Source organism: Crocodylus porosus, unplaced genomic scaffold, assembly GCF_001723895.1.
Source record: "Crocodylus porosus isolate Cpor-Errol unplaced genomic scaffold, CroPor_comp1, whole genome shotgun sequence".
In the NCBI taxonomy this organism is placed as follows: domain Eukaryota; kingdom Metazoa; phylum Chordata; order Crocodylia; family Crocodylidae; genus Crocodylus; species Crocodylus porosus.
This window is the reverse complement of record NW_017728913.1, coordinates 9,672,495-9,690,123: the sequence shown is the minus strand read 5'-3', so window position 1 is coordinate 9,690,123 and position 17,629 is coordinate 9,672,495. Positions and strand designations below refer to the sequence as shown.

The window sequence follows — 17,629 nt, the reverse complement described above, 5'->3', positions numbered from 1 at the left end:
ATGAATTGTAAGCCTTGATCTTGAAACTGCATAAAGATTATTTTTCCAGTGAAGTGGGAGTGGAGAGTTTGCTTTATTTATTCATTTATTTATTTATTTGCCTATGTTCTTTTTAAACTGTTTGTCATTGATTTTATGTATTCATTTTTCTTTTGTTTTTGCTGTTTCTGTAATAATCTTCCCTACTGAAATGTTCCTTGCTTAGCAGACAGTACTTTTCTTGTGAATTGGTGGTGGAAAATTAACATGACTGGCTTTGTTTAGTAATTTTCAACTTGAAGTATATAGAGCATTTGTAAACCAAAAGAATTGAAAACACGGTATAATCTGCCAGTATTACTTCATAGTTTCATAGTTTCTAGGGTCAGAAGGGACCTGAGCAGATCATGTAGTCCAACCCCCTGCCATGGCAGGAAAGAGTACTGGGGTCAAATGACCCCAGCAAGGTGTTCATCTAACCTCCTCTTAAAAACCCCCAGGGTAGGAGCCTGCACCACTTCTCTTGGAAGTTGGTTCCAGACCCTAACTTGAATGTTAACGTCTAAGTTAACTGCTACATAACTGCTGGCAGGGGCACAGGCACTCTTGTAAGGTCTGCTAGAGAAGAGATAAGAGACCTTTTTTGTGTGGGAGGAGGCAGATTCTTTAAGGCATCTTTGTATGTGCTTCCAGAGCTGAAGTTTCATGGGTACAACAGCCAATTCTTGGCAGAAACTGTGGAGGTTGTAATGCTTAGCAAGTACGCAGGAGTCATGAAGATGAGGCAGAACAAATGTATTATGTGCACTGATATTTGGGCCTCTGCCAAATATTACACTTAAGATGTGATTTAACCAGTTAATCACAGCTTAAGTTGTGACCCAGTCAAACGTGTGACAAAATGAGGACTAAACTGTAAAGTTATTCCACAAAACACATGTAGTAACTTTGTGGGTCGTTCCTATCGCACAAGTAATTGAATGTGTGCCTAGGTGCTCTCCTGTGTCTGGGAGCCCTGTCAGTCAATGGGGCCTGCAGCTACGGGGACACCCCATGGGGTTCTGCAGCTGTGAACCCACAGCAGCTAGGGATTGCAGCTGTGCATGCAGCACTTGTACAGCTGTGAACCTCGTCAGCTGTGGACTTGTAGCTGTGGGAGCTTGCTACTTGCCTGTGCAGGGGGAGCCCAGTATCGTGACTCCACTGCACTAGCAATAAAGCATGGTTGGATCTGATGCTGGATCCCACAGTCCTGTGTCTTACTGTGCACGTTTGGCATGGCAGGAAGCATAATTGCGTGGAACACATATCTGGTCCTGTCATGCCTCCCTCTTCTTCCTATTTTCAGGAATATTTGAACCGTCAGTATATTCTGGTGCACAGCATCCATTAAGACTACTCATAGGTATAAAAGGGGGAGAGACTCCAAGCATCTGTCAGTTCTTCTGAATGTGTCATGAACTCAACGTGACCACAGCTCCCCATAAAAATACTTTCCTTATAGGTTTGTTTTTCTTTTCTGCTATACTAGGAGAGACTAAAAAGGCTACGATGCTTCTTTTTGTAATGGAGAAGGTTAAGGAGGAATATAATAGAAGTCTATAAAATCATGAAGGGTGTGGACAAAGTGTGTTGGAAACTGTTATTCACCAAGTCTCTAGAACTAGGGAGCATCCACTGAAACGATCTTGGAGATGGGTTTAAAATTAACAAGGGAAAGTACTTTGTTAAGCTGTATGTAGTTCTCTTCTGGAAGTCAGGGAGGGAGTATGAACAGGGGATCCATTGTTCTGGGTATACCCTGTTCATATGACCTTTCTAAAGAAGGGGGTGTTAAGCATCTAGCCTGCAGGCTGGATTTGGCCCACAGAATCTCTTCATCTAGCCTGCCAGGCAACAGTGGGCCACTAGAGGTTGGTGGGCAAGGCCTGCCACAGAATTCAGGGCCCTTTGGCTTGGCTTGTCACTGCTGTCCCCAGAAGACCCTCCCCCCCACATTTGCACCCACCACTGCCACTGGACCCCTTGTTGCTGCCAGACCTGTCTCTGCCAGACCAAATGCCGTGTAGTGCCCATGGTGACCACTGCCATGCCCTGGGGGAACTGGCCTGTGAGGGGCACCAAGTGAGTTTGAGACCTCTACTCTAAACTATTTATTAGTTCTAGTGTCAGAACAAGGATACTGAGCAAGATGGATCATTGGTCTGGCCCAGTATGGCACTTATGTTTGGAAAAATAGAACATAAGAGGAGTTTTAATTTTTGTTTAATCCATTCATAGCATCTGACAGAGTAGGTTATTACCTATGAAAGCATGCACGTCTCTGAATGAGTTAGTCTCTAAGGCCCCTATCAAACATTACATTCATCCCATGTCATATGCAGGAATTGTGCAACAAATTGTAACATGCCAACTGGCCACATGTTAGATCTACTGCAGGATACTTCTGCATTGTTTCAGTGAGCAACTCTTTGGGTCTTATCTGCTATTATTATCCAGGAATAAATTTGTTTAAAACATCAGGCATGTTATGATTTGCCATGTTATACTTATTATCCTACTCAGCTTACTGTCTATTTTGTGTTCTCCGGCTTTCTTTCAGTTTAGCAAGAAGTGATGCTGGTCCTACATCAGTCCCTAGAGAGTTTGTCTCATTCCTGCTGATGCAGAGAAGAACCTTGCATGCATCTGCTGATGTGGCAACTCTCTGCAGGACAGTTTAGTAGGTCTCAGGAGTGTGTAAACCAGGGACTAGCTTTGGGGATCTGCTTGTTACAGTGTTATCCAGTTGGTAAATCTAGCACCATCGACTAATGACAAAAGGTAGAACTGTTCTTCGTATCCAACCATCTGGAAATTTCCATAAGATCCCTCTTTTCTCTGTAGAACAGACTCCTAACAAGAAACCTGGCATACAGTAGACTTTCTGGATAGAGTGGGATATAAATCTAAATGATAATAATAATACCCCTCTAAATATACTCAACAGAATATCTGTTACTCTTCCATACCCTTCTTTACAAAAATGCAGAAAGACCAACCCAGTTTTACTGTTATACCTTGCTCTGCCTCAGAAATCTGTATCTAGACTTTGGCCTACAGTAAAGTATGCAAATAGTCTGGTTCTTGGCTTTTTATATAATAAGGAAACTTGCATCCCTGCACTAAAGGAATAATGAACCCTGGACTGCTTAAATGTAAAGGATTCCATAGCAACATAAATGCTCTTGACAGAAAATGGTTCTTTACCAGTGCAGTGGGGAGCTTTTCACCAGGTTATATTTGAGGGTTCAGTTCTTTTGTGATGTTATGAACACTTAAGCCACAGCATGTCTGCCATTTACACTAAAATATTTTGAGTTGTCTAAGGATGCACATCTCTAACCAACTTCCTTCTCTATAGTAATGGTCTCAGATGACAGATGGGGTTACTGCTTGGAGTTCCACTCTGCATATGTTTTTGTCATCATCATAGGCGATTGAAACTTTTTATTTGCAGATGAAATTCTGAGCAGGACTTTTCGTTCATATGTACCACCTCCTTGGTATAAACTAGAGGGCATTCCTCTTAGTCCCAACTATGACCTAAGAAGTAGTTAAGGTATAGGCCAAATGGTTAATCCTCCATAAGAAGCGTTCCATAAAGAAAATGGTGTACTGTGGCTGAGCTCTGTGTCAGGCTCACAAGGCTTTCCCTCTTTTGACTGAATACAAACATGCCCAAACTTGTTTGGACAATACTACAGTAATGGATTAAAGCAACTTTCGAGTTTAATCTAGACCGCTGCTCTTGAGAGTGTACTGTCCCTCTGAAATTTCTGGAAGTCAGGGAGGGTGTATGAACAGGGGATCAATTGTTGTAGGTATACCCTGTTCATACGCTCTCCTTCTAAAGCAGGGATGTTAAACATCCAGCCTGTTGGCCAGATTTGGCCTGCAGAGCCTCTCCATCCTACCTGCCAGGCCCTCAGTGGGCCACCTCTTTAGTGTGTACTAAGACTCATTTGTCAGAGAAAAACAATGCCATGGTAGACTCTTTGAGTAGAGTTCGCATACAATAGCACACGTGATTTATCAAGGTTTCTGTATTGCATTATATGTCTTACAAATGAAGCAAGTCATGTCTTTTGCTTAAATAGTGCTATATTTTTTCAGTTCTGTTCTAAAGTGGGCTCTGTTTGGGACTAGAGTTCAAGCCATCCCCACAATTCCATTGAGTCGGATGTTTTTCTGGACGATGATCAAGATGGAGTTGAAATGCTGCAAACAATCCAGGGAAGATCTTCTTTTCCTGTTCAATATCCTGGCTCCAATGAGGGCATCACAAGTTTTATTTTCCAGTTGCCAGATTTTTTGTCTCTGACTTGGTTTGAGAGTGTCCACCTGAAGCTTCTCAGATTGGTAGCCTGAATGCTGCATTTGTGGGATGCCGCTTCTCAAGTCAAGTGTCTTCTATTAGAATGTGTGAGGCAAAAGTTTTCCAGTGAATTGGAAGACATTCTTTGTTTCAGGAGTTTGAGTTTAAAAAGAGGAGCACTTGCGACCTGTTCCTCTTAACTGCTGTCTATTACATATGATCCTATTGAAACAATGCTTTTTTATGGGGTTGCCCAAGTTTCTGATTTCACTGTGCCCAGTACACAGTGTAATAGATTTCACTCACCCTACAGTGCTCCAGGACTTTCAAAAATAATTGCTTTATGTACCGCTAAATGGCTTGGGATAATTGCTTGGTCAAGATAGCTGTGGCAAAAACTATTGATTTCATAGCAGCGATCTTATGCTATGGGAATCTTAAAAGAATGCTTTTTTGAGTTGTCCTGAAGGTATTCTTTCAAGCACATGAATCTTTTTTGCCATAAGGTTAAACCTTAGTCTCACAAAGTTGTTAGGATTCCCTGCTTGAAGTTTTTTTCCTTTTATTTTTTTAATATTCCTCTAAGGGTGTTGACCATACGTGTCAACCATGAACCCTTGGAGCCCCTTCAAAAGGAGAGCATTTTAAAGGGCAGCCTTTAGTTCTAATTGTGTGTGAGCAAGCTGAGAATGATTCAAATGCAGCAAACTTTAAGCTGGGATGAAAAGAGTGTTAAAAGTTGGAGTGCTTTTGCTGCACTTGATATATTCTCATTTCATTCGCATACAATTAGCATGGGCTAGTTGCTGCCCTCTTAAAGGATTACTCTTTTGCGCACGGAGAAGGTCGAGTACTGTTTTGAGCTGGGTTATCTTGAACCGGTTCAATGTGATGTGCAGGTACAGATCATTCCATGCCTAGTGTCTGGTCAGTCCTCCAGGCATCCCAAACTGTGCTGCCGTTCAGTCCCTGGCTCCCTGCCAAGCCCATGCAGGGCCATGTGGCTGCTCTGGGAGGCTACCAGGACTCTTCTGCGCAAAGACAGAGAGAAACCACAGTCTTCAGGATTGGGGAAGCATAAAACCTCTGTGTCCGTTTCACTTCCCTGCTAGGGATCCCAGGCTTATTTGGGGTGGAGAGGTAGCTAGGTTTTGGGAGAGATGGGTTGGGCCATTATGGCTCCTGCTTGGAGTGGGTGAGTGGTTGTGCCTGTAACAGTAAACACATGTCACTTGCTGGGTTGTGGGGTTGGGGAACAGAGCATTGTAAAATGGACATTTAGTAGAACAAAATGGCTGTCATATGCTCGATGTGAAGAGAATTAGCTCATTAATTGGTAATTGCTGCTTCTCTGTGCTTTATGCTTGCAGCCAGCTCTGCCTTGGTTTCCACGCTGCACACAAGAGTTGGAACAACTAGGAAGTTTTTGAGGAGAAGGCAGAGCACCCAGCTTCCTGAGAAGCATGAGTCCCGCCCAACACCTGGCCACCCCTCCACTGTAACTTTTTACCCTAATCTCAGTCTTTTCCTTCCTCTAGGGCAGGGGCAGGCAATTATTTTGGGCAGAGGGCTGCTTACTGAGTCTTGGTGAGCCATCAAGGGCCGCATAACAGGCAGCCCAGGGCAGATAAATATTAATTTTCTAAATTTTTTAAGGGCCCTGTGGGCTGGATAGAATGGCCTGGCAGGCTGCATCTGGCCCCTGGGCTGCATTTTGCCCACCCATGCTCTAGGTAGATTCAGGGGAAGACTGTAGGGGAAGATTCAGGGCACTGACCCCTAGAAAGGCATGATGGTCGGGGTACTGTACCACCCCATGGTGGCGTTTTGGCACTCTGAAAGATGAGGGTTCTATTTAGAACCCTTAGCAGCATGTGTGTGGACACTTCTGTCCGGGGACGCTTGTGAACCAGTTCCCAATCAGTGACATTCTTGGGACAGTTCCAGTGTTATGTCTGTCCACTCTCTAAAAAAAGAGTACCCGTTCTAGCCATAACTTCCGGTCAAGTAGTTGCTCCTTTCCATTGTTTTCAGACCACTAGTTTGTTCTCATTTCCCCAAGCCTTTTTTTTCTTTTTTCTGCCTTTGCTAGAGCTCACTGAATCTCTGTATAAGCTTTAAACAGTTTGTCCCTTGCTGAGTAAGATTTGGGGGAGCAAAATTATAAGTACTTCTAATACTTTGTTGCCACCAGATCTGGAACTGATGCAGTTGTTTGGGACTAGAACAAACCTAATTCAGCTAGAACTCTTCACTTTGCCTTCTTGGGCACTAAATTCCCAATAACAAGGATGTTCTAAGACTACTGGAGGAAAACTCAAAAGATTATTTATCAATAACAGTTGTTTGCTGAGAGCATATTGTCTCCGCGTCTCCATGTTGCTTGTCTGCTTTCTTCATTTGTTTAAAGCTGTGAATTCTTGAATCGGGGAGAGAGCAACTGCAGTGAGAGATCAGTTGCCCTGATAGACATTATTCTCCACGATGTTCCTGTGTTTATAGCACATACTAGAAATGAAGATGTATGTAGACAGTGCATTTGACTAATGAAACAGTTGGAAGATAAATCTTTTTTAGGTATAAGGATGCACATGGACAACTAGTGGTGGTGAGCACAGAGATGGGTCAGGAAGGAAGAGTACTAGAAACTGGAGTGAAAGGACAAAAAGAAATTGCCTCCTCCTTCCCCCTTCTTTCTGACAGCTTCTTGCAGTAGAAATCAGGGCATATATATAGAAGAGTGGTAGAAAAACATGCCTACCTATCAGTGACCCCTTTAATGCTTTTCCTTATCACAAGTCCTTTACTTCATTTTCTGTCTTGTTTCTGCAGGTCAAGCTCTTCCTAATTTAATTTTTAACACTTCCCATTTTCTCTTTCTCTCTTGCTATTATTTTGGGGGGGGGGTTGTATTATTAACCTGTCTTTATTTCTTTCCCTCTTATCCATTTAACTCCACTTCTTTCCTCATCTTCTTTCATTTCATCTGCCACTCTCTATTCATTCAGTCTTTTACTCCCTTCCCTTGTACTCTTTCATTCACTTCTTTTCCTGCATACACATTTTCATTCATTTTCTCTCATCATGCTAAGTGAACTGCCACTCACCTTCCTCAGCTGCTGTGTATACACTTGTATGTTTAGAAGCTAAGAGTCTTCAGAAGAGATGTGGGTAAAAAGAAGGAGGAAGTAGTAAATGTTTGAGTGATTCAGATGCACAAAAGCATCTTAGAATTATGTAACAGATAATGACTGAAATACCTGTGGTGCTTTTTGTTATGTGCTTTGTAATACTGAATTCTATTCACACCTGCTAGGTTTTTTGTGTCCAGAATAGTTTGGTGTAGTCAGACACCTTAAAATGAAATGGCATATTTTCCTGAGACTTTTATTTTAAAACTGCAGTATATTTCAGTGCGGTACTTTATTTAGGGAAAAAAGTGTTTTATTTCCAATGGGGAGTTTTGGATATTGTGACTGTTAAGATCTAAAACTCATTTTGAATATAATAAAAGCAAGCACAGGGAAAATTATTGTACTTTGTACAGCATTATCCATTGTACCAAGTCACTTCAGAAGTAAAAGATTCTGGTAATAATTAAAATACAGTTCTGGTCTGAAAAGTGACTCCAAAATTGTCTTGTTTTTTGCTTTTTCTGTACTGATTTCCAAAGCCAACATGCCAAAATGTCCCTTTAATCTTAATAAGCAACCATTGATCCTTCTGGATCATGGTGTATGCATGAGAGGTCACCCAGATGTTTGACACACGTGCCTAGGCAAAAGTAAGGTGGAGTGGAAGCTGGCCAGATCTTTAATCATCCCTTATACCATTGAGACAGAATCTGAAGGCCAGACTGAGTCTGCATGTCCGGGAATGGAACCCAGGTTACCCACGTTGCAGACAAAGATTTTACCATTGACCCATAACAGTGGAGTCCCTTTAATAAATACATTGCTAAAGAAGGTAGGGATCTTTCTAGCAGCAAACTTTACAGATTTCCATGTTTGATCTGAAAGTAGAGCTGAGTTTTTTCGCTACTGAATATCCAGTGATAAAGGTTTAACTGGGCAAATGTTGTTTCCCATTATACTGTTGTAATAGGGTATACATTTATTCTTTCTAAACAATCAACAGAATCATTTATACATTATCCATGCCCTCATTAGCACATCTATGATTTCATTTTCCCTGAATTAGGGGGGAAAAATTAAGCATTAATTAACTCACCGCCTCCTCTTCCCTCCCCATAAAAAACCACCAAAACACCTTTGGATTACATAGCCCTGGCAGAGTTATCTCTGTAATGTTATTGGGACTATCACCTTTTGTTACTAATATACGATTTAGTAATTTAAGTTTCTGTGTAAAGTGCAAAATGACTTCTTTTAAATAAGCACTTTACATATAAAACTTAAATTACTAATTGAGAGAGTGTGATTGTATATGTAGTTCTAAATTTGTAGATATATTACCCAGCTGCGAAGGTAAAGTCAGGCCTTTTTTATTATCCTATAAACAGTGGACAGAAAAATGCAAAGCAAGTCAGTCGCTACCTTTCACAGTCTAGTCTGAGAAGGGATCTAGTGGCTGTTTACAAACTCACCAGGGGACACCAGTGGAAATTGGGTGAGGCACCACCGGGGTTTACTAGGAATAATGGTTACAAATTGTTAGAGAGAAGGTTCAGGCTGGACATCAGGAGACATTACTTTACAGCTGGGGCTGCCAGGCTCTGGAATGGACTCCCAAGGGAGGTGGTACTCTTTCCTACTTTGGGGTCTTCAAAAGGAGGCTGGACAGATATTTGGCTGGGGTGTTATTACCCCAACACTTGTTCCTGCCCTGGGCAGAGAGTCAGACCTGATAATCTGTTTAGGTCCCTTCTGACCCTAAGCACTATGAAACTAAGCTCTTGTCTCTGAGGCTTTCTATTGTTTTGTTCTTTTTCCTTCTTTCAGGGCTTACCAGCCCTCTTCATCTATGACTTCCCTAGCTGGCTCCTGCTACCTGCTGATGTCTTCTGCCTTTGGAGGTGTGCTCTCAGGGTATAAACAAATGAAGTGGAATAGTTGTGCTGGGATGTGTCAGGGGCTGATCCTGAGGGACAACACTTGGGGTGTCTCTCTGAAAATGGGGGAACCTCAAGTTTTCCCATTAGCAGAGCTGTGCCTGGGGAATCCCTTGGCACTCCCTGTACTAGTAGGGAAACTCAGTTTCCCTATTTGCAGAGATGTGCCCTCGTCTAGGCATGCATCTTTACAAACAAGGAAACCTCAGGTTTCCCCTTTTGTAGCAAAGCACGCCCAGGATATTCCATATGGGGCAACCTAGACAGTGCCAAGGGAGTGCCTTCCTCCGATGGCTGGAGAGCATGGGAAGCTCCAAGCTGCCTGCACTTTCCTATCTTAAAGCAAACAAGCATGTGCAGAATACCAGCACAAATTGATACCACTTGTGTTGTGGCCACAGATTCTGAAGCGCAGAATTGGCACAAGGGGCATGGATATCTGTTTGCCCGGCCTTTGTGCTGCCATAAAATGGTGAGCAAGTGTAAGTATATGACTTATATCTATAGCTCTTGGTTTTAAATGGCAGTAATGCATGCACTGGCAAGTTACATTAGAATAGAAGAAAATATGTTTTAACATGAGCTTACAAGATATTATTGTTAAGCGTAGCACATCTGAATGGGATAAGGAAGAAAAAAGATCTTAAGGAACAGGCAGGTCCTATTGCTGTAGTGTATTCCTCAACAATAGTTGGAGAGACATATGTTGGGTCAGCAAAGCAGGTATCAGAAAGAGAGAAAGAGGGACCATAAAATAGAGTAGAACTGTAATTCCTGTATGGTGGTCCATAGGTTCTTTTATATCTCCTTTAGAATGTTCTCAAATAAGTGTTTGATTAAAGTGTATCATTTTCTGTGATAATTTTAAGAGTGGGTAGTGTTGGAAGTTTGGATGAAGTTTGTTGGAAGAGATGAAGTTTAAAATGACAGAGCAAGTTCTGAAAGGAAGACGATTTCGGTGAGAGGGCCTTTTCAAAGATTAAGTGTATGCAGAAGCTGCCATACTAGACTGCTAGATGTCATGTCAAAGGTTGCATAGATAGAAACATTTATGCCAGGTCTAGAACATAATATTCAAAAAGGGGACACGGTAAGAAAAAAGGGGAACACTTCTGTAGCTAGAGTACATGAATTTGCATAAGATTATACAAGCTCTTAGAAAGGTAGTCTTTGCCTACAAGTTTGATAGTTTTATTGTTGTTTTAGGGTCATGAGAAAGTAGGGGTATATAGGTCCTCATGAACTAGTCCATCCCCATGCTTAAGGCAGAACCTTCCTTGACTAAATTATCCCAGTCAAGTGTCTGTCTAAGTCGCTCATGAAAATTGCCAAGGGTGGAGATTCTACAATATCTCTAAGTAGCCTGTTTCATTGCTTACCTACTGGTTAGAGAGTTCTTCCCAATCTCCAACCTTAAATTACCTCTGTAAATCCAAAACTGTAAAAAGTGTGTTTTACTATTTAGTATAGTATAAAGTATTTTAGGAACAAAAATCAGCCATATTTTCTTCTGGCTTACAAGTTGTCTTTTAATGCTTTTGTAGTATTGTGCTTCTCTTGCATCATTTGCATGTCAGATCAATTTTAACTTTAGAAACCATAATTTTAGTAATTTAAAAAGAATTTGTATGAACATTTTTAGTAACTGTGAACTTGCTGAATAATTGGACTGTATTTCAACCCATCAGCTATGCTGCCATTCATAGACTGCTCAAGCTATGGTCTTAAGACCTCAGAAATTCTAGATTGAATTACAGCCTTATTTACTACAAACTGGAACAGCTCTGTACCTTAGCATTGAGTTTGTGAGTTTGGGCATGTTTTGCAATCGTTAAAATATTACTTAATATATCACAGTGTAGAATTGCTATTACAGCAGAGAAGGAAAAATTGTTTTGCAGTGCATTTCACAAACCTTTCATCAGTTATTGAAACTACATGCATGCACACATGTATGTTACATGTTTAAAACAGTTGCTTTTATTAATATTTGCAATGACATTTTGGGGTGTGCAGGCATGTGAAATGTATTTCCTCGTGTTTTACAAACAGTCGCCTCTGATTCAGTTTGTGATGCACCTCAGCCTTGCCTTTTGTCACCTTAAATGGTAACGGTCATATGCTTCTTAGTACTATATCTTTACTTTTTGATGCATTTTCATTAGGTTGCTGGAAAATTATTTGTTTGCAGATTTTTTTTTTTAAATGTAACAGGTCAGTATTCTGGAGCAGCCCTCAAAGAGTTGTATATAAATGATATTTCCCTGATTTTTCTGAATTTATAACTGCTAATTTTTAAATATTTTGTGCCCATAGATTGTTAAGCCAAACTATGAAGGACCACCTAGTAAGAGTGGCAAACGAAGCAGAATTTATCTTGAGCAGACAGAGAGCAGAGGATATTCACAGACATGCTGAATTTGAGGTAAGAAGTCAGAAATCTTCAAGAAAACGGTAGTTCTGGCAGATGCCAATGCAAAACACATGCTTTAGTAATTAAAGCTTTAGTACTGCAAGGCACTGAGCACACCTGGGAGATGCAAGGTTTCCTGAACTCATGGCATGTCTACATGTCCTGGGGTGGTGCTTTCTGGCTAGGATAGTCCCAAGTGTGTCCTGCCACCTACATCTGCAGTCATGCCTGGAAGTATGCCCTTGAGGAGCCTCTGGTCATTCCCAGTCACTGTTTTCAGGCATGTTGGATACTGGAATCTGCCCAGCAGGTACAGAAAGGTGCCATAAGGCAACTTCACAGACATATTTCTAAGTGTGGGGTGTGCTTGTAGGAGTGGGTACATGGGGTGTGCTCAGTAGTGTCCCAGTTTGGACATGCCAGTGCTGTGGAGATATGCCCCCCGATGACTTCAGCAGAAGAATGGGGATGTGGGGGATTGCCTAGTACTTAGTAGAATCTACAAGAAGAAAAGGAGAAAGCCAACATGATTATAGCGTTTACTATTAACGAAGCTTTGTGGCATTACAGCTAGTTTACTAAAGTATCATATATCAAACTAAAACTCATATTCAGAATCCTTACTAGAGAGATCTTACCGCAGTTATTATATCAAAACAGAAATTGTCTAATTTTTACTATTATATGGCTTGTTTACTGTTTCACTTAATTTTGTCACAGTTAGTTTTTAATTTGTTTGATTATGTATCACGTGACACAACACAGTTTTGTGAGGCTGGTATCTTCATGACTCCAGGGGAATTTTAAAATAAAATATAGACATGTATTTTCACTAAACTATTAAAAAAATCAAATCTTATTGGTAACTCCTGTTTAACCAAGCCCACAATTTTGGGCATCAGCTGGTTAACAGAGTTCCTTTGTGTGTGTATGACCTTATTTGATTGTTTAAAATGAAGCTAGTGAAATCTCTTTGAATTCATAGGTGTTCTATTTTAAAGGGATTAAATCTTTCTTCTAATATGCTATATTGCTTGTGTTTTGTTTTTAAAACGAAATGTTTAGTGTATGAAGGCATGCTTGTGTTTTTAATGTATTTCTAAACTATTTTTCTCTTAAATCTTTACTTGAAAAAAATACAAAGATGAAAGCATATTTGTCTTAGACAGTGCTTATGTTTTAAAGGTCATCTATGTTGGCCCCAGGATTCAAGCTGTGCGTTGTTTAATAACATATCTGCACTTCATCTAGAGCTAGTTACCCCCTCCTGCAAACAGAGATGTTGTAAGATATCTACAGTACCATTTTGTGGTGGTGAAATAGCAGGCATGTTTCATTTATTGCATCAAGGCATCAAGGGTTTGGCGACAGTCCTGTGGAGATGAAAAGTGCATCTTTTTAGTTCATTGCCTGATAATCATTGGAGTGGGACATGCTTGACATCTCATGTTCTGGATTTATGCAGAAGCTCTGTCCATGTCATGGTATCATTGATTAGATGAACAGCTCACTTTTTTTCTTTTAGCTGCAAACTAAGAAAAAAATTGTGAAGCATTGGGCCTTGTCATGTAAATATGGGATATGAATGGATACACTTCACCATTAACATTATTTCATTCTCAAAACAGTTTTTTGTGGTGTTTGGCAGGAATGTACGCTGAACAAGAACTTCTTTTTATTATAGCTTTGTGTGTTGCTTATGCCTGAACTCTCTAGGATGGAAGCTGATTGACACTTCTTTAAGCAGATGCTGCTTTGAATCTCTATCTCAGTATGACAGCTCAAGGGGTTTAACTTGTGTCAGTTTGAACTTAAACAGATACTAGGTTACTGAAATAAGAAACAGTTCTGTTTTGTTTATCAAGTTTAGTTGTGTTGCTGTGTGTCTGCTGCTGGAAAATGTTTGGAAAATCTAATTCTGTAGCATCATATTTGTTGATGTGTAAAAATAATGATATATAGCTCTTGGAACTTTTAAAACACTCAAATGCCAAATATGTTGTTTTAGAGATAAGTGACTTCTAGATAGACTGCAATGAATGTTGTGACTTTTTTATGGAAGGGAGAATAATTAGCCTCTCTCATTAGAAACCTCCCCCCCTCCCCCCAGTCTACTCAGTGTTCAGAAATCTCTGCATGGCTTGTCAAATTTATGTCATGGTTTGATTTTCAAATGTTTTAATGTCTGGTTAACTTTGCTAGTGCTGTAGCAGATAGGAAAATGAAAGTGGGGGGACGGGGTGGTGAATCTAGTCTGCTACAGCACTAGCAAAGTAAACCAGATGCACACAGTTGAAATAAATCTTTCTGCAGGCACATTGCTACTGCACTAATGAACTTTGCCACAACAGTCCTTAGCTTTTCCATTTCTGTGATGTGTGTGTGTGTGTGTGTGAGAGAGAAAGAAATATTACTGTACATTTATGAATATCGCTAATAGTTTATACATATATGTCTCAGAAATGAAAAGCTGAGATCTATTGTGCAAAGTGTGTTAGTCCAATAGCATTGTTTAGTCACATTGGTTGATTTCTTATGGTCACTTAGAGCCACAGTATTTAAGATTGGCAGTCTTTGTTCACACACGCACAAAGCTGGGAAGAGAAGCTGGTTCAAGTTGGGTGTGACAGAGCTGTGGGGGGAGAAGGGCCAGTGTGGTGAGGAGATGCTGTAATTGGAGAGGAAAATCCCGATAATGTTGAGACATTTTAAAGAATTTGCTCTCCTTCCTTAAACTGTTTTACATTTACAAACAATAAAAGGAATGTCTTTGTCTTATTCTTGGTGATGCTGTATAAAACTCTTTTAGAGCAACCTTTATTCAACAATAAACAGAAACAAACTTTATTCAAAGCCTTTATTATCCTCAGTGTTATCCTGCCTGAAATTTTCTCCTTCCCAAAGCCAGGGTCTTGCAGTGTATCCAAAAGACCTATAGATCTGAGCTATTTTGAACCAGGATTATCTGCTAGTTAATAAAATTTTTTGTGGGACTATTATAGGAATCATAAAATTTGCTTTTTAGAAATGGAGGTTTCTCCTTTCTAAATGGAAGTCAAATGCCACCACTGAAAGACTTTGTTTCAGCCTGGTTTCTGGAGAATTTGGCTTCAGAAATAATAATAAAAAGACTGCTACAAAAAACTGATAATTGGATAGAATGTATGGTGGTTACTGGAGGAAGAGCAGAAACCATGTGAGGTAAAGTGAATGAAAGGCATGGGTGCTGTACAAAGAGTAGGCATCACTTTGCTGAATGAGCGCACCTCAGAATTGGATATAGACAAGCATTTTTCACCTGATATCTCTATTTGCAGCATCCCAAGTACCTTAGAACAATGGGGACACTATTATGTTTCTTTCTGCATTGCAAGTATTCACAGGTTTTTTTTTCTGGTGTGAGATGGCAAGTAGATATCAGGAAGAAGAGTGGTGATGGGAATTAACAAATTCCTTCTTCTTTATAAAGAACTTCATACAGCACTTCTTTATAAAGTAGTGGATCCTCCTTTTTCTTCTCCCTTTCCTACCCTCTGTATTCCAATTATCTACATGTGAATTCCAATATTTAGCCCACAGGGGCAGGAGAAGCCAGCAGCCATTTCCTCTAACAGGGTTCATACCTTTTTAGCCATGCAGGAGAGGAGCCAAGAGAGAAAGAAAAGGCTTTCTTTGACTAGGTATGGACAACAATGGCCATCCTTTTTATTATGCTTTTTCTGAACTCTTCTCTTTTCCCAATCATATTTTATTATTTTTTGAGGAAGCAATGGTTGATATACATAACGGATTCATGGAAGAAATGGATATATGCTCTGTGTCCTCAGATGTGCTTTAGGAAGCAATACCATACTCATTTTACAGATGAGATACTATAAGACAGCAACCATAATTACCTAGGATTATAGAGTGAGGATGGAAGTATTCATATCAACAATAACAATCAGGACCAGAAGGTCCACTGAATATTGGTGGAACCTGTGCATACAAGTCACTTCAACATTTTCAAAATTTCTCCCGAGTTAGAGCTGGGAATTCTGCTCGGGTGCCTTGCTGCTTACTTTTGTGCCCTGCCTACTAGTACACATGTGCATCTAGTCCTCCTCATATAAATTACCTTGAAAATCTGGTTTTGTGCTGTCTCAGAACATCTATTTGTGCAGGCTGCTGCAGAGTTGACTTTTTGATGGTAATTGGATTTGGTGTTGTGGGAAGTTTGTATTTTGTTTAATTTGTTTTGTTTTGTAATTTATGGCAGCTGTACCAAAAGTCTTGGGTAGGCACCACGGGTTATTTTTGTATAAATCTAAATATGTATCCAAGGGCTATAAACAATTCAAGCCCCAAGGCACCCTCAATTTCTCTCTTCAGTATCAGCTGAGATAAATATTGAATAACCCGACTTGGTTTTGATCAGATTCCGTGCCGCCATATCTCCACTCAGTGGGCAGAATAAAATATTTTAAGCAGTCCTTCCTCTGACAATAGCTCTTTCTTGGCTTTAGGTACACGAGTATGAAACCTGGGAATGAGAAGAAGCCTCTTCTTTATAAAGAACTTCATACAGCACTTCTTTATAAAGTAGTGGAGCCTCCTTTTTCTTCTCCCTTTCCTACCCTTTATATTCCAATCATTGCTTTCTATTTAGCAACTCTGCTTCCTGCAGTCCCTTCACAGCATCTGATGAAATAAGTCCTTTGCTTAAGAAAGCTTATTCTATACGTCGCTAATTTAGTTTGGCCAGAAAAGGGCATATCTACCCTGCTGTCTGCCTGACATCAGACTAGCATAGCTAACTGCCTCTGACTGTTTTATGAAACCATGCACAATATTGCCAAGAAATGTTTCTAAATTCTAAGGAATGTAGCGTAGTATGAAGAATATACAATAGTAGCAGTAAACAGGAATCTGTTGTTTTTATTTAGTCAGTCTGAAAAGTAGTGACTGCCTTTGACTGCCTAGTCCTACAAACCACTGTTCTTTAAAATAAATCAAATGGATGACTATCTTCTTGGATTTAAGTATCTTATTAAAATAGAGTGGCATTGAAATTATTTTATTGTTTTGCCTTTGCTCTCAAATTTGCATCATCCACAGAATTGTTGTTCTGATTATTCCTGCTTTTGTTGATTAAATGAGTATTTCACATGACTTTTTCTCTGCATTTGTTATAAATCATGTTAGGCAGCTAACTTCTCTGCATGATTTCTCTTCAATAATTAAATCTAGCATTTCCAGCTGCTGTAAAATTTGTTGCCCTTTTCTGTTCAGTTATGTTTCTTCATGCGGAAAACTTAGACTTCTTCACAGTTTTAATTCTTATTCAGTACCAGTTTACAGGCCGAGCTTTAGCTGTAATAAACTGTGAATGTTTTACTTTATGGCTCATGCTCAAAAACAAATCTTAATGCTAATATGAACATTGTCTTTACTTGGGTAAGGTGCAGTGCTGCCCTGTTTGTTTGTCTTCCAATGATGTTTTTAAATAAAAAAAACTGTTTTCCTCTTGACAGGATATGAAATATGGAAGTTCCAGTAATAAGTAACATCTCATGTACACTATACTCTTTCTCTTCCTCATGTTGCAAAACATTAAAGGTTACAAAGGATGTTCTTTTGTATCAAGGGAATGGGACTTGGAAGCTGAGCATGGTTGAGTAGTCTTGCATCAGATGGAGATCAAAGCCTTACAAAGGAAAATTATAAATCGTTTTCACTTTTTTCAAATGTTATTTGTTTTGCATCCTGTTGTTGTATATAACATTATCTATGGTGATGATTAACCTGTATTCATAAAATGACATTTTAT

The 17,629-nt window shown here is 39.9% G+C and overlaps 1 protein-coding gene across 9 annotated transcripts in view; it reads left to right on the top strand.

Moving 5' to 3' along the window:
• LRBA (LPS responsive beige-like anchor protein) overlaps nt 1-17,629 on the top strand; it is a 580,756-nt gene that overhangs the window by 213,510 nt on the left and 349,617 nt on the right. For all 9 annotated transcript variants that reach the window (XM_019534457.1, XM_019534459.1, XM_019534455.1 and 6 more), the window contains exon 35: nt 11,724-11,832. In XM_019534457.1, coding sequence (XP_019390002.1) covers nt 11,724-11,832 — 109 coding nt within the window. The remainder of the gene's footprint in view (nt 1-11,723; nt 11,833-17,629) is intronic.